The sequence below is a fragment of the Xiphophorus couchianus genome, chromosome 9, assembly GCF_001444195.1.
Source record: "Xiphophorus couchianus chromosome 9, X_couchianus-1.0, whole genome shotgun sequence".
NCBI lineage: Eukaryota > Metazoa > Chordata > Actinopteri > Cyprinodontiformes > Poeciliidae > Xiphophorus > Xiphophorus couchianus.
Window position 1 is genome coordinate 24,669,429 of NC_040236.1, and position 23,600 is coordinate 24,693,028.

At 38.8% G+C, this 23,600-nt stretch overlaps 1 protein-coding gene across 2 annotated transcripts in view; it reads right to left on the reverse strand.

The window, feature by feature from the left end:
• Positions 1-23,600, reverse strand: part of tgfbr3 (transforming growth factor, beta receptor III) — an 82,385-nt gene that overhangs the window by 25,014 nt on the left and 33,771 nt on the right. For both annotated transcript variants that reach the window (XM_028026709.1, XM_028026708.1), the window contains 2 exons: positions 12,934-13,071; positions 2,886-3,069 (listed from right to left, as the gene is read on the reverse strand). In XM_028026709.1, coding sequence (XP_027882510.1) covers positions 2,886-3,069; positions 12,934-13,071 — 322 coding nt within the window. The remainder of the gene's footprint in view (positions 1-2,885; positions 3,070-12,933; positions 13,072-23,600) is intronic.

Consider the following 23,600-nt stretch of genomic DNA (forward strand, 5'->3'; position numbering starts at 1 on the left):
GTTAACATTTTGGGTTTCTCCTTTTTTCAAAGCCAACCCTCCTTAGTCAAAGATAACAGTATTCTGTAAAATGGAAATGATTCATTATCTCAATCACACTGTTGCGTATCCACCTTGTATTTCAAAGGATAGAATGATATGAGATCTTAGATACATACCACTTTTTCTGTAGCACAAACAATTTCATTTCCAGCAAAGCCAGACTCCCACAGAATGTTTCTGTACACGTCAGAATAAATTCTGCTTTGTAATACTGCAACACCACATATACTGTAGTCTTCGTAGAAATGGGAGGACTTAATGTTTCAGAAAAGACATTTCTTTTCCCCGTTTTTCCCACTTAAGACAACTTTCAAATATGCCAACATATGGGGCAAAGTAAAAGCAAAAAAAATGTGATAGTAGCTGAAAGACTGAAACTCTTCTTCTCTTCCCCCTAGGAGCCTCCAGTGTCACAGATTCCATGTTATTATTTTCCTCTTTTACACAATTTCAGCATATCCTCCATCACCTGTCTATCTGTCCAATACATCTGACAACCAGGTGACAAACCAGAAAACTCTGAGCAGCATACACATCCAGCCTAATATTAACTTACTTAGCAATAGCTGCAGGAAGTGGAGGTAACAGGTGGAGACCCCTGTTACCTCCTCCTGCCTGTTATTTACTGTATATTTGTTCTGAACAATTTGTCTCTCTATTTTTTCCCACCCATCTCATCCTCGTCACATTGGAACACAGGAAGTAGTGTCAATATTTTCAAAAGAATTATAGATTTCATTGGAATGTAGCCAGGCAATCCAATTGAAAAAAACCTGAGCTCTTGAGAATAAATTCAGAGTCTAGCATGTTGAAGACCGAACAAAACAGAATAAAAATTCAATCAGGACTGAGACAAGGCAAAGAGTGAAAATGTGGTCTCAATCAGTCTTGAAACCCAGATTAAGACAAATGACAAGTAACAGCATAAACCTTCTCTGTGGTCTTTCTCCCTTGAAGCAGTTTTCTATCCAACATCCTTTACTCCATATATCCACTATCCCGCTTCACATCTCCAAACTCAGGCTTACCTCTCTAACCTTGTCTCTCACAACTTGAGCAGTTTTAACAATCAAATCCCCCTTGATGTGTGTCTGCATTTATTCCACCCTGACTGCATTCTTCTTCACCTCTCTTGTGTACTGCCTGTTGCTTTCGATGGTTCATCCCCGGGTCTGAAACAATTCCAACTTGAGTACATCCAACTCCCTTCCAGCTTCACTACTTTACCTCTCTGTCTTTGACAAGGACATGCGCTTCATATTTGCTATTAAATCTTTTTTCAGATTTTAGCTTGTCTCCCACATCGCCTTTATAGGATGACAGAACAAACATAGAAACACAAATAATTTATTGAAGATGGACAAAGATATTGTCTACAAAAACAAATGAGATAAATTGACATTTTGTTTCAACTGTGTATGTATATTAAGCTCTGATCTGTGGTTGGCATGGAGGTAGATTTACATCTGAAGGTACATTGATATATGTGTGGGTATACTATGCATTCACATATCTGTGTACACAGTAATATATGTGTATACACATGCATATACATATATATCTCAATCAAAATAGCATTGAATCATTTTTTTGATTAAGAATTTGTATGTAAACTTGCAGACAGGACTGGATAAGCTATTGCTGCTTCCTGCTCTATTTTTGAACACCTTTTGTGGTTTGTTTGAAATTATGTGTTTTTACTCATGTTTTGTTTCCTGCATTTATGTTTGCTTAAATTTTAGGTTTTTGAAAACAACAAACAAACATACAAAAAAATAAAGAAAGATTATCATATTATATTGATTGGAAAATCAATATAATTTTTACATTTTTTAATGCACCACATGTGAGTGTAACCAGTATGCAGTAAGCACACAACTCCTTCCTGAGGATGTGGTTAGTACGTGAAGAATAGTCAGTTATATATTTTCAGTATCCCCGAGTTGCTAATTAATCAAGAAAAAGCACATAAAGGATATGAGAATCATTGAAAGACAAACTGCAGTTTTTATCATTCAGACATGTCTAAATGTATAACCAAATATAGCAAAGTTGTTCAATTTTATTCTTCTGAGCTTCTGTCTGTTATGTTGTGTATATTTGGAAATCTCAGAAAAAAGTCAGCACTCTCTAGAACATACAGAGACCGCTATTTTATGTTTTAATGGTGGTTAGCTGTGTTAATCCCCAATATAAAATGCTAACATTGACATTTTTTCTTTCTTACAATCATAAAATGTTGTTTTATATCAGATTATGTCACCTCTGCTGTTGCTACTAACAGTTAATAATTTAAAAAATAAACCTATGGTCTTCAACGAATTATAGTTATATATGTTGCATGTTTTGATTTTTCAATAAATCTTTTAAGATATTCAGGCAAACCCAAAAACATATGCATTTCATCAAAAGATATATTTTTAACAAATTTTTATTTTTCATCTTAAGATAAACAGCTGAAAATTGCTTCTTTTGTATAAATATGGTAATATTTGCTATTAAATTCCACCAGAAACCTAAAAACCAGTGTAATCATACTTATTTATTTTAAAGTTGCTGTAGTTTTGCCAAATGCAACCCTCATTCCTCACGAGTCTAATAATTCCTAACACTGTAAATAGGCCAAACTAAGAAAAACCACAAATGGGGAATAAAACAGTGTGAGGAGGTGAATTCCTTTTGAGGGAAGGCAGTTCTTTTCTCAAGTGCAGTGAAAGAAAACCTCTAGGCTGGGCCACAACACAAAAGCTAAGAAAAGTTACGCAAGCTAAAGGTCAGTGGGGTCGAGGGGCTGCTAGGGGGCCCAGAGCTATGTTTGCGAGTTTACTGAATCTGGTGCGCACCTTCTCCAACTTTGATGTAGATGGCTTGAGTCATCCTGAGCTCAGAGAAAGAGGTGACTGCCTGATACTTCTTCAGGGCCCAGTTGAGGAGATGCTCATTGCCTTGGGGAAGCCTTTCCTCCTGGAATCGAGTGTTCAGGGAGAAGTTTGTCTGTTTAAATAGGACCTCTGAGCCCACTGATACCTGAAGGAGGAGAAAAGAGAACAGTGTTAGCAGACAAAAGGAGCTGTTGGATTCAAAAACAAATCTGTTGTCAGTTCTATTCCACGTCTGTCTTCAGCTAAGCTGCAACACTCGTGTCCAACATGAGGAATTTACAAAAAAAAAAGCCACTAAGAGATAGTTAAGAGATAGTATTGTTAATTGAAAACGATAATGTTAATAATAAAGTTCTTCTTTTGACTTTGATCTTTGCTTCCAGCAGGACGACGACCTCCAACGTACCTACAATGGAATGGTTCAGATTGAAGTATGTTCAAGTGTTAGTCATAGTCCAAACCTAAAACCAGTTGGGATTCTGTGGCAAAGTTTGAGAATTGTCCAAAGTGTTCTCCATCCAATCTCACTGAGCATGAGCTGTTTTGCATAGAATAATGAGCAGAATGTTTGGAATATAGATGCATAAAACTACTAGAGCCACACCCCAAAAGATTTGAAGCTGCGTTGGCATAGAAACTCTTACTGAATGGAGGTTGAATGAAAACATATGCCACTGTTATTCTGCTTTTTATTTTTGAAAAATGTTCCTTCACCTCATAATTTTGCACTTTGTGTTAGTCTGTCACATAAGATCACAGTGAAATACCTAGAAGTTTGTGATTGTAATGAGACAAAATGTGGAAAATTTTCAGGGATATGAATACTTTATAAAACACCAAATCTGGATGGGAGGAGTTAGTAGACCAACTCAACATGGCTGTTTTAGGTTTATTTTCACCTGAGACATTTGAGTCTAAAAAGAACATGGTGACGGTCTGTTTTGAAAATTAAGCCGCCTCTTTAAACGTGGCGGAAACCAGTCCCTCACTATGCCCAAGCTATTATTGCAAAGCTTCCACAAATATGCTCCGCCTGTTTTTTACCCACGTCCCTGAACTCGGTGTGGTGTATGGTTTTCACTGTTTACACCATAGTAGAATGTCGTAGGTGCATTTTCAAAATAGCCACAAGAGGTCGGGGAGCACGAAGTACTTCACAGCAAATAAACCATCAGATGGAGCCGACTGCCAGGAGAACACAGACCCACACGTACGTGTAGCAGGTTAAAGTGTTCCAGTCTGATTTGAAAAATGAAAAACAAAAGTAGGAAAAGTAAGCCTGGCCAGGATACATTTAGGAAGGCCCACCTTTGGCATTTAATGCAGCTCAACCATGTGCCTTACTGCACAGAGATAAACATTTCCATGTGCTGGAAGGCTACCAAACAACCAAATGACTCCAAGAGTATGGCATAGACAGTCTACCTCATTTTATTTCTGTGCTTATTTTTCTTTCTTCCAGTGTAGCCCAGTCTGTGTGTGTGTACTCAGACAGTCAAGGCAGTCCCAATTAAAACATTAAATGCATTTCACTCCAAGCATATTACACAAGACCTTTTTTATAGCAACGCAACAAAGTTACCCCTTAATGGTCATCAAGTTTAATAATAATATAGCGATGAGTCTTTGTGGTGTTTAAGTCAAGCAGATGTGTTTTTTTTTTTTTTTATTCTCTTGGGCAACATCTGTCTGACCTCTGAACGTTCCTCTCTGTGTTCCTGGCATTGTCACCGGAGGCTGTAAATCCTCCACACAGACTCTGTCACTGAATTCGTTTGACTTTATTTTTAGTGACTTTACTACAACGAGAAGCTGGGAAGAGGGGAAGATTACGAAAAGCGAATGGGTGGAGCCCAGAGCTGCTGAGAAGCAGGGGTGGAGTTTCTTGACTATTCTTGCCAAGCTCAGCAGAGTTTATCAGTTTAATTGCGGGAATACGACCATAATTAGTCGCAGAGAATTACAGGGGGAAAGCCTGAAAGCCAAATTAGCTCCAGGCCTTCCAGAGCGCTGAAAACCTCAGGAATCTGAAACAGGGAAGCGAGGGACCCACTCTGGGCTTTAACTAACTTTCTCCACTCACATTCCGTCTTGACTTAGCTGACAGACGAAACGGAGCTCAAAAAAAAAAAAAAAAAGCAATTTCTGCCACTGGCTTATATAGAAATCATAAATATAAGTAGGCTACATAGCATATTATTTACTTAAGCTGCTGCAGTTTTACCTCTATTGTTTGCACACTCATAAAGTAAATTGCCTTATTAAAATCCAACTATTGCCTTTTTGTAGCATATGGACCCATGTTTGCAGTATAGATAACCACAGCTTTCTGAAACACTGGAAGGTGAAGACATCCAACTTCTGAAGCTGCATTTCCCTGAAAAGCAGAACTTCCATGAAACAGAGCCCAATGCTTATTAAGCAATCTATAGCGATCACTCCCAAGTCTTTTCTAAATGTGGATTATTTTTAAAGGAGCAATGTGCTATATAAAATCTGCAGGCTGCCTTAAATTGAGAGAAATTCTTCCCAGGCGGTACAGAGAGTCAGAGCAGGGACTGAAACACATCTATTCAGAATTGTAGAAATTCTTGTTAGCAGCGACCACTGAATTAGTAAGTAATGACTTTTTAAAAACAAAAAAAAATTGTTGTGAACCTACCCAGAAAAAAGACATGCTATTCTGAACCTCCACCTAAAAGTTACACTAGCTAGCATTAGCCGCTAGGTTGATGATGGCAGAAAACTGTTTGTGTTGTTTCCAACTGTATGTTGTGATCACAAAACATCTTCAAAATGTTTTAAAGTACCTTCCTTTTCACAGTTACCATTGTCATGCACATTTGAATGTAAATTAAATTTTTAAACATCTTATATACAGTAAATCATTGTAACTTGTGTTTTCTCCCTACAACAAGGATGCCAAAATAAATAAATACACCAGATTTATTCAAAGTGTCAAAACTCCATTGGTAATAAAAGTTTTAAAAAATTAGTTTTCAGGAGTTTTTAAAGATCATCCAACAGTTAAGGCACATCCACATTGGCAGAGTTATTAATAGTATCAGAAAATTCCTTGTAATTTTCTAAAATGCTAAATCTTCGACTTATGAGAGAGAAGACCAACTTATAACTATAGTTGCACATTCCACTCATTATAAAATCGTAATGCTTCAACAAAATTTGAAAAATAAAAAAATAAAAATCTGTTGACACTATGGTCGAAAACATGTAAGAGTATATATCCTTCCAACTCTTCCAACATAGTGTAGCCACATGTACATCAAAAAGGAGAAGTGCATACCAAATGTTTGAGATCAATTACCCAAGAGCTGGAAGACTTCACTGAGCAACACCCAGAGTCTGGGAAACGGCAAAAAAAAAGCAGAAAACATGAGGTGTTGCAAACAGAAGAGGGTGGTGGAATGTGCAGAAAGGCCTGATAGATGAAATGAACACGCAGTAACTCTCTGGTGGTACTAATGTGCTGAAGGCCTTTTTGTGACTGATTTCATCCTCTTTTTCTTGATGAGATATGGGGGAACTAATGGCAGGGCTTGCTGTTTTTGAAAACCGGAGGGGCCCCTGCAGTGGAGAAAACAATACCATATGTCTCTGCGCCACTCTGGAGCGTTCCTCTGACGTCCCCATGTCTGAATCAAACCCAGTAGTGAATACCCATGGTTTCCATTAACAGTTACAGGGAAGTGCTCATGCGTGAGCTCAAACTACAAGCTTTCAGCTAATGAAAGAAACACGGGAGTAAAGAGGCGAATCTTGGCAAACAAACAATGACCAACACACAAGCCAATTACCAAAATTTACAGTGTTGTTCCATCAAGAGGCATAAAAAATTTGCTTCAGATTAAGACTTTCAAAGATGCAAGTGAGCCCCCTCCCCGGCCACCCAACAAAACCAAACCCTCCAAAAGAAATATATACATTTGACCACAAAGTCAACACAGCACGCTCTGCACATGTGTCCCACTTCAGATCCTGCTCTCCCTTGATAAAAGTGAAAACTGGCTGTTATTCAGTCTTCATATTTCATGTCATTTCATAACCAGGATGATTCCTGGCTGCTGCTGATTGACAAAAAGTACTGCCGAGAGCATGTTTTACTGCAAAAGTCTGGATTCTGGCATATTAAAAGCTGGCAGGGTCCATGGCCAACAGCAACAGTGTACTCAACATCTATGAAGCTTTGCCAGTGAGTCAATTAAGTCTACAGAGAACTCAGACCAGGAAACAAGGAATGGCAGAACTTATTCCAAGTTCTATTGTCTTTCTTTTAGAAGGTGGAGTAACGAAAGCTAACCGGTGGTTTGAGATATCCAGCATAAAGCTCAAACTTAGTTCTTTTCTTTTTCCCACATGTTTGCTGCCCCACCTACAAGAGGTGATCAATGGAGATCTGCAGCTTGTGGATATGCTGCAGCTTCAACACACCTAACAAATGATCAGGTGATCAGCAGCAGTCTCTGAAGAACATAGCTCCATGCTGGGGAAGCAATTAAGCTATTCAATTCAGGTATGTTGGAGCAGAGACACACCTAAAAGTTGCAGTACACTATGAAGACTAAAGTCTGATGCGTAACGGTTTATATTTGTGGTAGCCAAAGACAGTCCTCAAGGGCTGGCATCCTGCAGGTTTCAGTTCTCTCCTTGGTGGTAGTAATAACCTTTTCAACATATTGATGTTCTTCCTTGGGCTTCTAATGAGCCATCATTTGATCCAGGTGCGTTAAACCAGGGAGAGAACTAAAACATGCAGGTCCTTTCAGGACCAACTTTGAGCACTACTGGTTTATATAGAGTCTATTCTTGGGTTAGAATGGCAAAGGTTAAATCTAGAACTAAATCCAGTTGAGAATTTGTGGCAAGACTTGAATTTCAGAGCTATTATGAAGTAGAAGGGTGGGTAGAAGTTTGGAAAAATGCACAAGGTTCTTCTACAAAGTATTGACTCAGCAGGCTGAATACAAAAACATAGGGCTGGGTGAAACGGCTTAAAAATAAAATCTATGATTTTTTTACACTAAATTCGATTTCTTTCCCCTCTTTTTTTCTTAAAGTTTTTTTTACAAATGACCCAAAATATCTTAAAAAAAACTGGCTTTTATTTCTATCATTCCTTGTGTGAGTTGACATCGGAGTAGAAATAAATAGAAGTTGTAAAACATGCTTGTCAAACAATATGGTAGTTCATGGGTGGGCTAACATCACTCTAAACTTTGAAAACTCAGAGTGCACTGGTGAAAAAAAAAAAATCAAAATTTTTCCAAACAGTGAATCTTCCAAAGCAGAAAATTACATTTTTCTGCTTAATCAATAAATTCAAGTTATCGCCGGGCCTACAAAAACACCCCACTATTTTGAGGTTTTCATAGTAAAAAAAAAATGCAAGTGGGTATGAATACTTTTGCACTGTGCCGTCAGTCAAAGAAGATAAAAAAGAACTCTCGGAGTGTCAAAAACATAATACTGTGTTTAATTCAGTGTTTCAGTTTCTAAAATTTTTAATTTCACTTTAGTTATAGTTTACTGTAACTTTCCTAAGTTGCAGGGATAATTTGGGACAACATGTTTTCATGGTCATCAGATCCCAGAAATGAACAACTTTAAATTTGATGTAGGAGCTTATGGAGTGTAACTGAGAAACAAAGCATGCCTCAGTGGCCTTCTAGTTTCTAAAATCACCGGTGAAGCGCAGAGCAGATAGCTCCGTCAACAATGCGTTGCGAGGTGTTCCAAGTTTGAGGCATGTTAAGGAGGTGTCACAGTGGAAAGATGCAGAGAAGCAGATCTGTGCCTGTGACTCCTCTGGGTTATATTCCAGCAAGCAAGTCAGGTGGGTGAACAAGAAACCAGCAGCTTCTAATACCAGAAGGCTCCGGGGCTGTCACTCAAACATGAAATAGTTAACACCTAATTCAGTGGGGGCTCGTGGAGTCAGTAAAACCATTAGCTCAGCTTTGTCTGACTGCAGGGGCCTCCCGCTCCACTGTTAAGTTTCCACACTTAACAACCTGGGTTTTGAGCATCTGACGAATACCAGCGAAAAACACTAAGAGTGAAAGCTGACACTTCGGTTTTCACTCAGTGAATATACTTGTGATTGTCAGATATATACGTATATCTGATATATATTCCTACAACACAGAGACGTACAGTGCGCTGCAAAACTATTCATACCGCTTGAGCTTTTCTCAGATTAAGTCACATTTCAACCACAAACGTCAGTGTAGTTTATCGGCATCTTCTGTGACAGACCGACATAGGCATGGTAGCAACATAGATCCGAATTAAATATAGGTACGTGGTTCTTCCTAAGCCTTTTTTTCTCCCTTGGAGCTGAAGCAGAAGTGAAAACCGATGACTTTACTGGGGAATGATGTTCAACACTGTTAGACACACAGCAGCAGCTCTGCCTGCACTGCATGTTTTAATGACGCTTCTCAGCTGTTTTCTGTCTGCCACTACTGACAAGTGGAGGTATTTACTTTGACACTGGCCTGCTGGTCCCCACAGACTCCCAGGCCAAATGTACATCCATCTGCATTGAATGCATCATTCTGTTAGACATGAGAATATTTACGTTACAGAACGTTGAAGCATATGACGCTCGGCCTTTAAGGCTGTCGTGCATATAGTTTCGAAAGCCATTTGCTTTAAAGGATTTCATTAAAAGAGCTTAATATTAGATGAAATGCAGTAAAAAAAAAAACATAATAGCTATTACACAGAAACCTTATTGTGCAGGAAGCACTTTAATGTGGAGGTGAAGATTACTAATATTACTGAGCGATGAAAGCCCCAGTCACGCAAGTGGAAAGAAGTTTCATAAGGTCTAGTGCAGGCTTATTAATACTCTCCTCTAAATGTCAAATAGTCTGGGACACACAAAATATGTGGGTGGAACACAGCTCTTAACGTAACGAATGCGTTTATAGGCGAGCCGCTGCGCAGTGCACCGTTTCTGCAGCCGGTACGTGTCGCGCTGGCTTTTACAGCAGGATGTTTTGCGTTGGAGAAGTAAGCAGGAAACACTTGAGCACATGTGGAAATCATTTGTGTACCTGATGCTGCATTCCTCCACAATGCCGTGGTGTTAAGATGCAATTGAAAATGATACGATTGCTTTTGGGAAGGCCAAAACACAGAAAAGCCTTTAGACCACAGGAAGGCAAAAGCGGAGGGGAAAAAAAAGAAAAAGATTTTCATATAACATAATAAGGACTTGGCCTAGGCTTCTGGTTTGCATTCTGCGGCAATTCTTCTCGTGTGATACACAGGATTTCAACAAGAGCACTAAAGAAGTCCATTTTTAGGCTGTTTTCTATTAAATTTCCCAATGAGGCCCCCTGGTACCTTTGCTAAATATTGCTGGCTCCCTCAGGGACCCGGTTCTGGTTAAACCATGATATCCCTCACTAAATATTCTCATTTTACTCAACCAATTGTACCCTGATTCTAACAATAACCCCTGTTGAGCTAAGGTACGAAACAGAACAAAAACAAAAAAGGGGGAAAAAAACAAACACAAGAGCTGAATCCTAGAACATTTACTGCCACTCCTCATGAGAATGATAAACATATTCGTTTGGGGATTTTAATTATTTAAATTCTTTAAATAGTGTAGAATAATTTGCCCAGCAAGAAACTGTTTCTTACATAGCAAGATGCAGATCAACCACATGCTTTTCATAGCCATCAACAATATTTAGCCATAATTCTGGTTGAATATTTGACCACTCTACTTGGTAGAATTATTGGGGCTCATTTAAACTGATTTTATTCCTGGAACAGATTGAGGATACAAGCATAACCCACAAACTGTAAATGTGTTGAAGAGATCATTCCTAATGGTAGCCTGCTTTGATCACTGCCAAACCAGTTCTGATGTGTGTTTAAGGTAAATGGAACTGGAACAATCAATCACCCAAAAGGTTTTGGCTGTCTAGCCAATGATGTGAAGTGAGGTAGTCTGCCCTCCTCATGCAGACTACCTCACAGTATGCTCAAAATGCTCCGATTTGAGGGATGGATCAGTGCCAGTAGCAACAAAACAACCCCTCAGAATGATGCTACCAACATGCCTCCAAACATTCATCTTCTCAAACTGACTAAACCTCTCACGTTTTTTTTTTCTCTCAAAATCGGTTTGGTTCGCCAATTGGGTTGTTGCAAATTTCAGTTCAGCTTCAAAGTGTTGACTTTGGTTCCATCTTGGTAGGAACCATTTCCATGCGAATACAAAGAATCACTTCTCTTCAGTATAGAGGGACACTGGTTTCCAAGCTCTTTATGGTTCATGGCATGCTTGAGCTGTGGTGAGTACTGGATTGCTGCTGAGGGTGGTAGTTTGGGCCTTTAAATAGACCCTGGCAACATGGTGACACATCAAAAGGACTTCTATTTAAAGTAAAGTTGTTTGAACTGATGATCTAAATTCACTGCTGTTTAAAATGGCTCTAAAAGACTTTCCCAACTTGTGTGAATATACAACTCTCCTTTTAGATTTTTGACTGTTGTTTCCAATTGTTCTAAGAAGCGATCACTCCTAGTGCCAAATAATGTCACATATGTTTCTTTCATGCTGGCAAAGAGAAACTACAGCCTGCCAATTAGTTGTTGGCCTTTGTAGAACCCTCAAAAAGATTAAGGTGATCTTGTAAATACTTAATGCTGTGTGAGTAATTATGATCCTCCACAATATAGTCAAGCATGTGTAGGCAATTCTTATAAAAAATATTACAGTAGTGTGTTTTATAGTCCTTCATATAAATCAAAAGTAGAATTAATGTGAGGAAAAAGACTACCTTTTTTGATGTTTTTCTAAAAGCACTTCACAATCTGCATGCAACACAGTTGAACATCGGAACAACCTTAGAGGAGGCTGGAAATCAGGTTGAAGACTGATACATCTTTGTCTTCCTCAACAAAAAGATTTAGACACTAAAATAACAGATGCTACAAAATAAGAAATAACCCAAACATGACATGACACTACGTTGCAAAAGCTTATCAAGTCATTTTGGACTAGTTTCTGGTGAATATATCTTAGAACACTTGAAATAAGTATAAGTAACATGTCAGCAAATATTATTTTCAGCAACAACAATACCTATACTACAGGAATTTTTGTTTTAAGTCTATAAACTTAAAACAAAAAACTTAAAACGTATTATTGCATAATCCTACAATATTGATGAAAAAATGCTAGTTAAATTGAAAGATAATTTTACTTATAAGAAGACATTTTCAACTTTCATTTGTGAAATAATTTGCCAATCAAACTTGTACTTTTTTCATAAAAACAAGCTCCCATATCTCACCAAATGACTACATCTAAGTTAATTTTGTAGTCTTTGTATTAGTGCAGTGAAGATTTTATGTGTTTTTGCTTTTTTGTGAATGAATACAAAGCAAGCAGGCACAAAGCAATCTATCATGTTTCTGGACAGAAAGAGCCATTAGTCACAAATGAAAAAAAAAAATACTGAACAGTGGTGAAACTTTCAAGGAGTGACTGACCAACCAAAATCACTTCAAGAGTGTATTATTAGCTCATCCGGGAGTCTACAGAGGAATGTAGAAGAACATATAAAGCACTGCAGGTCACATCTGCCTCACTTAGAGTCAGTGTTCATGATTCAACAAAGAGAAAGAGTCTGGACAACAATTGCATCAAAGAATGACCAAAACTACTGTAGAAAAAAATTAACACAAAGACCTGCTTGAATAAAATTTGTTTGTTAACTGTGACAAAAAACAATTACAAAATGACTTGTGAGAACTGTAACTGTAAATCCCCAAACAAATAAAAGAAGATTGATAACTTGCTGCACTGTCATTTTCGCATCACAAGCCAAGCTCCTCTGCAAATTTGCGATGCATCAAATATTTTAGTCATAGACATAGGCAACTGGGAAGAGAAGACAGTGAGGAAATGAACACAAAGCTTGAGGAAGAGGGATTTAAAGGCTTTAAGTGATGCTGGACTCACATAAAAGGTATGATGGATGTGCGGGGCCAGGTTCTCTGCCTTAACATTCCATATCACAGGTTGGGGGGAGTTAAGCACAAAGACCAAGCGCTTCTGGTGCTGGCGCACAGACTGGATGGGCTTGAGATGCAGCTCAACCTGGTGAGAGGAGGAAATAAGAATCAGAGAGGGTTCCCATGAGAAAGACAGGTTTCCTTTTCAACCCGTAGCGCACATCATGATCTCTTTTCAAATACAAATACATGACATCAACATCAGACCTTTGGATTTTCTCCCCTTAGCAAGAAATAGGCAAAACAGAGGGACTATCATTGTGTAAACGTAGATGTGTTGTGCTGTAGATTGTTCCTCTTTATCTGGCTTTTGGGGCTGTTTCTGAACTTTACTGATATAGTGGAAAAAGACAGCATGCTGAGTTCTCCCTAAAAGGATCTTGCTTTGCTCTGATATGCATCCTCAGAGGGATCTGAACTTTCACACAGTGGAGTCTTTGTTAAAAGCAGAAAGCATAGTAAGAGGCTGGTCTCTGTTGTGATCTCTACAGCAATGCAACTATGTGTTTGGTTCTCAGAACGCTATTCATACAGATTTTCACTGCTAGAATGAAGGAAAAAAACAAACTTTCATGCGGGACCTTATTTTGCTTCCTTCTTCCCTGGATCATTTGAACTAAATACAACTCTGCATGGACGTCCACTGAACCCAATCTCATCTAAGACACAAATCTGCCACTTTGTTCAGTTATCTTTCTGAAGTTTTAAAATTATACTTTAATTTGTAAGCTTCACACCTCCAGAGTTTGCTTTCTGTCAGGCTGTTTTGGGAACTGGCTGAAAGATTTAGTGAGCTGACAGTAACGCTCTTCATCTTAAAAGGCTCCTTTTACTCACGTTAATCCAATTAGCCCCATCCAGTGTGTCAGCAGAAAAAGCCAGTAAATCACAAGCCCAGCCCATATTATGGGACTTAACGACCCTTGAAGTAATTTAATCAGTTACAGCTAACAAAAATATTGGTCCTCCTTCTTATGAAAACACAGCGTTTCATTGAGACTATTTCTAAGAAAATTAAGTGATCTGATATATATATATATATTTTTTTTTTGAGAAAATCAACAACCAAACTTTGCTGTTTTAAATGATTGGTGTAAAGACAAGTTCAAGCAGAGTAGTACATCTGCTTTAATTGTATTAACATTTTACAAACTACATGTTATTTACTTTGCACTCTTTTTCTTTCTCTGTTTTTGTAGCAAATATCTTACAGGGAAATTTTCACCATGGGAGGATCAAAGCAAAGAGGAGAAATAATTAACTTTCAAGCATGGGCTAGTTATATTATTATTCTAGTTCCAGCATAGTGGAGGAAAACAGTTTGAATCTGCTTCGGTTGTTCTTTACTTTTAATATGGTGTGATTTACCTAAATGAAGATAAAACCGTATCCAAAGCTCTGCACATCACATTGATTACTTATCAATCCATTAACACAAAATGGAAACCTACAAAAACCTAAGCCACAGCTCAGGTTGGAGAAACTGCTACCAGCACAATTAGTTGGACATAAGTTACAAGAAGAGAGTAAGAAGTTTAACACGTTTTACCATGCAGGGGACAAGGGAAAAGTGTGGAAGGAGGTTCTCTAGTCTGAATTAAAATGTCACACATTTTTTATTTTAAATACACTTTACAAATATGCACTGGTTTGTGTTGTGCTATGATCTAAAATTTAAAAAAAAGTGTGCAGAACATTGTGGTTGTAAGGTGACAAAAAGGGAAACGTTTCAGGAGGTGAACATATTTTTGCAAAGTTCTAGATTCATATTCATACATGAAAGTGTTTGTATAATTTATCAGCTGTTTGTGTATCAGATGTGTAATCATATTGTGAAGGAATAACATTGATATGTCAATAAATGCTGGAGAATAATCTTAAAATGTATACTCTGTAAAGCCAGGCTGTTTCATACGAAACAGTTCAGAATCTTAGAGCCATTTGTCAGTTTTCAATTTTTCAGTTAGAGCAATCACATTAATGAGGAAAAATACGAATTTCATATTTTCTTGTAATCGCTCAAGATTCTGGCTGAAAATTAGGATCAGATGTTTTCTACTTAAGAACGTCAGTGTTTTTTTTTTTTCATTATGAATAAAACCACTGCTGCATTTACTAAATCTGTCCCTGATAAAGTAATTTAGAAGGAGAGAGCAGCACTGTGAAGAGAGAAAACAGAAGCATCAAAGCCCAAATATTTTACCCCAGGAGGAGAGGAGCACAAAGTAGAACGTTTAAAAACGGCGATGCTGCAAGAATCGTTGAGATGTTCCTTTGAGACAGGAAAATGGAAGAAATTACCAAACACTTATCTATGAGGCAATCTGGATGAGGATCTAAATAAACAGATCACAGACTCGCTGTCTTTCCTCCAGATGCACCCCCTCCACCTCCTCTTCTTCACGCCGTCTTTACTCCAGACACTGGGAAACGTGTTGTTCCTCTGAGAATAACAACAACCGAGATATAATCATACCTGGCTTGGCTTTGAGGTCCTGGCTTTGAGAGATGGAACAGGGGGTAAAAGAAGAATGAGAGTGAGGGGGAGACTTGTTAAAAAAAAGGAGGAATTTTAAAGCCAGACAGAAACATATCCAGAAGACGTGAGTCACCTGAGCACACACGCATAAACAGAGTGCTGAGAAGGGGACCTGCCAGGAAGCAATGAGGGTCGAAAAGGGTGAAAATTGTGATAATTCTGGACAATTTCTTTTTGAGAGATTAGACAGTTAGTAGGATTGGGCTTGACTTGACGTTGCCAATTAGTATCTAATCGCACTGAAGTGGCAAATAGAAAGACTTGGCCTGGACTCATATTGGGAACTGAGTCTTATGAGTAATCTTTTTTTAATTTAAAGTGATAAAAGTCTAATCAGAGATGAAAGTAATCCATTATTTGATTAATGTTACCCCCTCTGAGTTACGGTAATGTATTCTAATAAAAAATGCCTGTAAAAGGAGTTCTCAGCAGCTTCCAAGTTTGTCTGTTTTTATTTAACTGAGCCATTAAGCAAGGATTTACAGAATGAAAGCCACAGGCCGCTTCTCTGACAGCAGATTCTCCAGTTAAAGGTGCGTTGTATTTATTAACCTGGGACATTCAAAGACCCCGAGCTACTAAACGTTCATAACAACTTGTTTACAGTTGTAGTTTTAGAATAATGAGCACACAGACATTTCCGACCAAAACAATCTTACCAAAGTCTCAACAAATAAATCTCTTGCTGTTAAACTTCTGGTTCTTCATATTAAATGGTATTTCCTGTTTGACTCAGTAAGAAGAACATATTTGACCAAGATTCCTTTGAACATAAATGCATATTTCTATCTTTGTTAGTGTACATAAATATCTTTTTAAGTATTTATAAAATTTTCCAGACTAAAAGTTGCCATTTTTTTCATACTTTGGCTGGTTTTGCACTTAAATATATATGTCTTTCACTCTTCATGAATAATTTTTTTAACTGATGCGATAAATGTTCATTCATAATGACATACATGAACCAAGGATTAAACATTACCTTCTGTAGCTGGTAGGAAACCTAATCACAGGCGTAAAGCTAGCTGGCCAGAGCTGGAAGAATGACTCCACAGTTGGGTGCTTGAATAATGTTCTGTGAGACTTGTGAGACAGTTACATCTCCACGTCCTGGTGGCTGCCAAAGAGATGAATCTATGACTTTGCAGATGAGCCTTCTTCGTGCCCTGGATTTACTGCAGGCGTCTCCGCTGCAAAGTCATTCCTGACCACCCTGACTAAGAGAATGGACATCGTTGCGTCAGAAACTGACAGCAGACTGCCAAGCCAAGGTTGACCATTTCCGTACCTTTGTTAAAAAGCAAATGAACACAAAGTGTCACCGGAACCTTTCATCAATCGTCAAATGTGTGAGGTCCCTCTCACATTTGACAATTTCTAAATAAATGTAACTTATAGTCTGGAAAATACGGTAAGCACAATTCATGGCCATTTTTTGCCAGTTCAGTTCCATGTTCAGAAAACTGTAAAGGTGTTAAATGTCCATGTTTTAAATCAGGTCTAGGAATAACTAATAAATGAGCAAGTAATCCACAGCAAGCGTGTGTTCTAGGCAGAGAGAAGGTAATTTCAATCATTTGAGACTTGAGATTTGATCTGCCCTTGGAAAAAATGACTTGTAAACATCAATGACAGACAGAGGATGAGTCCAACAACCCACAGCATCACTGATTTGCAAGTGATTGTTGAGGACTCAGGAGAAGCAGCTGGTGTTAACATCTCTCCCCATAGATCTGCCATCATGAGGCTCTGGCATAGCTTGTGGGTTTGGCAGGAAACCTCTTCGTAGTAAGATGGGCCTGGGAAGAAGAGGTGCAGAAAACATGGGAGTACCTCTTGTGATTTCTGTCAGGATCAGCCATGTTTGTTTGGAAACAGGAGGCTGGGGCTTATGGATTATCAGGAGGCTGGGACTGAGATTGAGAGGGTCCTGGGGTGTGTCTGCCAGCAGCCACTGATGTAGGTTTGTCCAGGCATATCGTGTTACTGAAATTAGACTTCACAAGGGGGACGACAGCTGGAGCTGTGCAGGCATGGCAGATCAAGAAGGCAGCATGTAAACAATGGAGTTATACAAGAGAAACACAAACCAAACCAGAGAATGTTGACTCCAAACAACAAACCCTACCAACTGAAATACCAAAAAATACATTAAAGATTTGTTGCAACAACCTTCCAGACCACTCAGGTCTTCTGGTTCTGGTTCTGCTCTGCATCCCCAGAAACAGAACCAAACATGGAGAAGCAGCATTCAGCTTCTATGCACCACATATCTGGAATAAACTCCCAGAAAACTGCAAAGATCCTGAAACAGTGAGTTCTTTTAAATAAAGGCTAAAAACCCACCAGCTTAGAGATGCCTTTGATTAGTAGTAAGTGGAACATTTATCAACATATATGACGTATATTTGTTTGATGATGGCATTTGACAAAACATACTGTTTATTGCTGGTTTCATAATTAGTAACTGTAATATTTTATGGTGTAAAGCACTTTGAACTGAATTGTTGCTGAAATATGCTATACAAATAAACTTGACTTGACTTAAAGACACTGAAAAAGATTTCTCCTAGATGTCTCTAGGAGTAAAAGAAACCCACGTGGGTGCTTTTAAATCCCTCTGGTGATCGTGTGCTGTAATTGTTCTGGGTGATTTGCTTCCCCTGTCCTGAGCATGTGGTTCTAATTTTATGATCTTCTCAGGCAAGTAAATTACACTACCTTTCAAGAGCGTTTTACAAAGAGTGTGCATCAACACGGTCATGTGATACCCTTTTAAGTCAAACACTGTGCCCAGTGGCGTACACGGCAGTCGACGCCGCAGGATGAGCTCCACGTTAGAGAGGCTTCGCAGGAAAAGGGAGTTTCCTTTATTGACAGAGGTAATTAAGTGCCTGATGAGCCTCAGCAATTCAGAAGAAAACCCAAAACATCCTATAATTAGGCAAAAAGTAAGACTAATCTGGCCAAACACGCTCCCTCCCAGGAAACAATTATCAGCTCAAGAAAGAATGAAAGCACAAGGCGAACCAAAACATGAACATCAGGAGCTCACTTTAAGGAATCGGTAAACACACAGACAACTGAAATTACAACAAAAACCTTTTAGAAGGATATCACAAAGGAGCACTGCTAAGGTTAACTTAAAATCATACAGCTTGGACCTGCCAAGGACCAATCTGTTCAGTTATCTGATGTGTGTTTGTATATGAGGGTGTATCTTGTCTGTCTACATCTTGGTTCTTTCTGGATCACTGCAGTTACATAAAGGGAGGAAGGAAGAACATGGACCTGTAGCCAAGGAGCTCAGTGATGGAAGCAAGGTGAACCAATGGCTCTTATCGGTCTGATCCACATTTTCCAGCGTGATAGGGACTCTACCTGGAGTCTTTCCCCATGAACTGCGATGCTTATCAGTCTGCACTCTGCTCAATGTCAGACACCGGAGAAAACCAAAGGAGAAGAAAAAGCCCAAAAGACGTCAAAGTCAGATGGGGCGTTTGGATAAAAAACCTTTAAAAAGATTGGAACAGATCTACAGATCCTTGCAAAAGTATTCAAATCCCTTAAATGGATCTTGTTGCCTTTGAAACCACAAAACTTTCGTGTATTTTATTAGGTGGCTAATTGTGAACTGGGAGGAAGTCTTACACGGTCCATTTCAAGCATTTAGATTCAGCCCCCACCGCAGAGTTAATCCTTTGTAGAACCCCGGCTCACAGCACTAACAGCTTCTGGTCCATTTAGGGATGTCTCTGTACCATTTGCACATTAGAAACTGAATGTTTTGCTCATTTTTGGAATACCAGGAAGATGGCTTTGCCAATGATTCTACTACATGAACATCCTTTGATCTGAACTATTCCAGTGCAGCTCTATCTCTATGTCCACTAACCTTAAAATTGTGCAATTTGACATTTGGAAAATAAATTTGCTTAATGGAAACACGGCACTTTTGAAAAAACTCTAATTTTTCAATCTGAAGTTTTGATGTTTGGAGGAGGTGGTTTTCTGGCCGTATCAAAATGAGTGCATTTTGCAAAACTGCAAAGGAAACACTTGTTTTGCATCACACTAATCACATGATTAGCAACGGGATGTTACTACTGGCAAAAAAGACAAAGAAGATGACAGGAAGTGGCACAAGATGATGGCGCGGCATGTTTTTTAATGAGTTATCGAATGAACAAGCTTATTCACAGGTGACTTTAATTGTATTTTTCTGCTTAATGCAAACACACAATTGCGAAATTGTGTTTATTCAACATTAGTGGAATATCAAAGTTTTGTCCACATTTGTAGTAGGAACACAACTATTTTCTTCCTAGAAAGAGAACAGGTTTTCTTTCAGGGTTGACCTGCATTAAACTCCACCCATCTTCTCATCAACTCTGACCAACTTCCTTGAAGGTTTTGGTGAGTTTGCAGCTGTGACATGCTCTTTCTATTTTCTGCTGATGTACTTAATTGTACTTCCTAATCAACCTTTTCCCTAACCTGTGCCACTTTCTCTTTATGATTTTTTCGGTTCACTAATGTTCCCCAACAAACCTCTCCTGCAAAAGTCAACAGAGTGATTACACTTATCAGGGGTCTTGTAAGGGTAACGGGTTGCGATGAGTCCATGTCACACTTTTCAGTTTTCTGTTTGTTAAAAAGTGTTGAAAAGTAGATATATTTTATCTCCACAAGGTGGCACTACGTTGTGCTGATTTATCACATAATACAAAAGCATGGTTTGGCAGAGATAAAATGCAAAAAAGTAGACTTTAAAACTAATATTAAAGCCAGTATATTTATTTGTTAAGGGGATTTAGAGAGTGATTGATTCCTATATTAACCAAGCAAATTCAGAGCAGAAGATGCAAGAGCCAGATCTTGGATTCCATGTGTGCATGAGTGAATTGACTGGGCCTCTGCTGATGTGCATGTGGTTCTACTGCTTAAGCTCCCCATAAATGGACATATAATGAGACCGCAATCCTGGTATCTAATGGAGCATTGTGGAGGGGTGGATAACAGTGTGCTTTTCTGCTATATTTCAATCTACCACTTTCATTTTAATGAGCTTTTTTAAAGAAAATAAAATGCATTTCTTCAGATGCATAGGGAGTGTGCGCATTGTTGCCAAACTGTTGTAATGTCTGTAGGCCCACACAAACGGCTGCACCAGCTGTGTGGACCCGCTGTTAAAATTTGCATCAGCCGAAGCTGAAACTGCACAAGTTTCAACCAAAGTGACATGCTTGCTGGTTTGTGCTACCAACATAATCTAGTTTATGTTTCCAACATAATCCAGTTTACGTTTCAAACATAACCTAGTTTACGTTTCTATTGCCACAAAAACCTAAAAGGCTTAAACAAAATCTGGCAAAAGAACAGTCGCCTAAAAGGAACACGATGTGGCAAAATCCTGGCTTCAGTGGTAACGAACCACTGAGAGCAGGTCTGAGAGCAAACTTTGCCAGCTCCCAATGTGTGTGTTTTGTTTAGTGTGTGAGCTCAGCTTAGATCTGTTCTCACCGCTTGTTTGTGCCTGGAGAGCTCCTCCAGCCAGTCACTTACACAGTCTATGATATCTGTGAATTCCAGCTGATAAAGCAATCATCTGCTCTGCCTCACCCTAATCAGGGTCTGTGGCCGCATTTGATGTCTGTTGTACTGATTAGGGAAGGAGGAACGATTTGAGATATCACCGGCCCGTTTGTTTATGCCCCCCCCTCGGGACTCTGTTTTGAAATGCTGTAATTTGCGCCAAGCTAATACACGTTTCCAGCTCGTCGCCATGGTGCAATACACTGCTTGAAAGCAAATGCATATGGAAAAATGCTAAAAACTCGATACCTGGATCTTGAATCCAGAGCAGAGGAGTCAGAATGAGGCAACTGTTCTTTCTTTGGGTCAACCTGTAAAAATATGTCTACAACATCCCTAAAGGATTAAAGCTCAAATGAAATATGAGCAGGCCACTCTGCCTGAATCTCATTTTCTTTCATGTAAAAGTCACTGTCATTCCCTGAAACTGTGAAAGTGTTTCATACTTCTTTTTAGGAAACCACAATGTAGTGAAGCCTTGCGTTTCATCCAAGTGCTACAGCTTTCACGCTAACTCTTACTTGGCCTATTTATAGGTAATGCTTTCAAATCTACTCCGTCCCCGCTCTTTTCGGGGGCCTGCATGCGTAAAAGAGAGAAGAGGGGTTTCTGTTACTTTGTTGAGGGCCACTGAAGCTGAAGAAAACATCACGTCTTATTGCAGACAAATGCTAATAACACAAGGGAAAGATTAAAAAAAAAATGTCTAGACATGCTTATGTCAGAGCTTAGAACTTTATGAAAACAGAGTCTTAAGAGAGTATCAAACAAGAAGTATCATATTTAGAGGACGTAGATATTAAAAATCAAGAGTTTAAGAGAGGAAGAGAAAAAATAAAAAGGTTAAATCTACACATTTCTATCTGGCAGAATGAATTTCAGATGGTCTGATGCAACCATCAACATGACTCATAGCTCCTTAAGAGACCTTAACAAAAAATGAATTACATGCCACTACTCTTTAGCTTTACTTTACCATAATCACTTAGAGAAATGACATTTCAGTGTGAAAGAAACACACTGACATGGATCAACAGTAGCAATAAATAACAGGGACATCTGATAAATTGGGTGCCATCAGTTAAACCATCTAGCAGGCCGGTCTCCATAGCAAATTTTGCTGAATGATAAATTATCTCAGAAGTTATAATATTAAGTGATAATGCTGTTGTTTTGAGACCATTCCTGTAATATCACTGAAAGCCTTATGAATGTAAGCTTATCCCAGACCATGATGTATGCACAGTGACTACTGAGTCACTGGGTTGCACCTACTGATAGAGTATTGGTGTAAAAAAGACTGGTCTGGAGCCAGAATGCTGAGTCATGTTCACCTGTGGCTAACAGTTCAGACTCTGCAGAGCGCCTTCACTGGCACACGCAGGAAATCCTTCACTGCTTTAGAGAAAGCGGAGATGAACCACGACTTTCACACGAAGCAGGCTTCACACACTGCACCAGCAGTGTCTGAAATTCTCCCTTGTCCTTATTAGCCCATGAGTTCGGTGTGAAAAAACTGATTTGCTCCCTGTATCTCATTGAGACTCGGCTGTGCAGTTGCTCGCTGTGACTCAGAGGGTCAGCTTGTGTTTTCATGTTGCAGACGACCGATGCTCAGTCACAGGTGTTCCCCGTGCTGCAAGGCCGTCGCTCAAAACACACCAGCACAGCCTGCTCCTCAGCCAACATGCTACTTCCTCTCTCGGAGGTGAAGAATAGAGACTTCTTCAACTGCGCACTGACCAAGTTGAAAAAAAGCAGAGTGATGCTAAAGGAGGAAACTGATTTATCACACCTAAGGGTTACATGAAATCTGTTCAAAGTAAAAGAAAAAGCATCCACTGTATATCTCTGCAACAAGTGAAACTTTGAGAAACACCAAAACAACTACAGAATATGAGAATTAACAGAAACTGGCTGATCACTAAATAAGAGCACAATTCTCTTATATGATGACACCTTTGGTACAGATGTGCACAAGTCGAATGAATAGTTTCGCAAACTAATAAATGGCAGCCAATTTGAGCCAGGTTTCTCTTCAATAAAGTTAAACAGCCATTATTTAGTTTCCTGTGATATGGTTACATTTTTTAGTAGAAGTTCCAAAAAACAAAAAAATCTCTCAGTAGGGTGTGTTGTGATTCTTTCTAGATGTGTTTTATTTCTGCAGACATCTCTATCTGAGAACCTGGGCTTTATTTTCCCAGAAAATAATTTTTTTCTTTTTAAAAAAACAAAAAAATACTGTTAAGGAAGTAAAATTTTCTGTGTATGTGTTAAGCAAAAAAAAACACTGATTCAGTAATTATTTTCCCATCAGTGTTTGGAAATCAGCAGCCAAATCTCTGATCGGTGCACCGTCGCTCAAGGCCATCACTTGATATGCTTGTTAAAGCCTATATACTTTAACAGTAGATAGGCTGGATTATGTGACAAACTGGGTCAACCTGGAATGGACTGCAGCACAACCATTAATTATG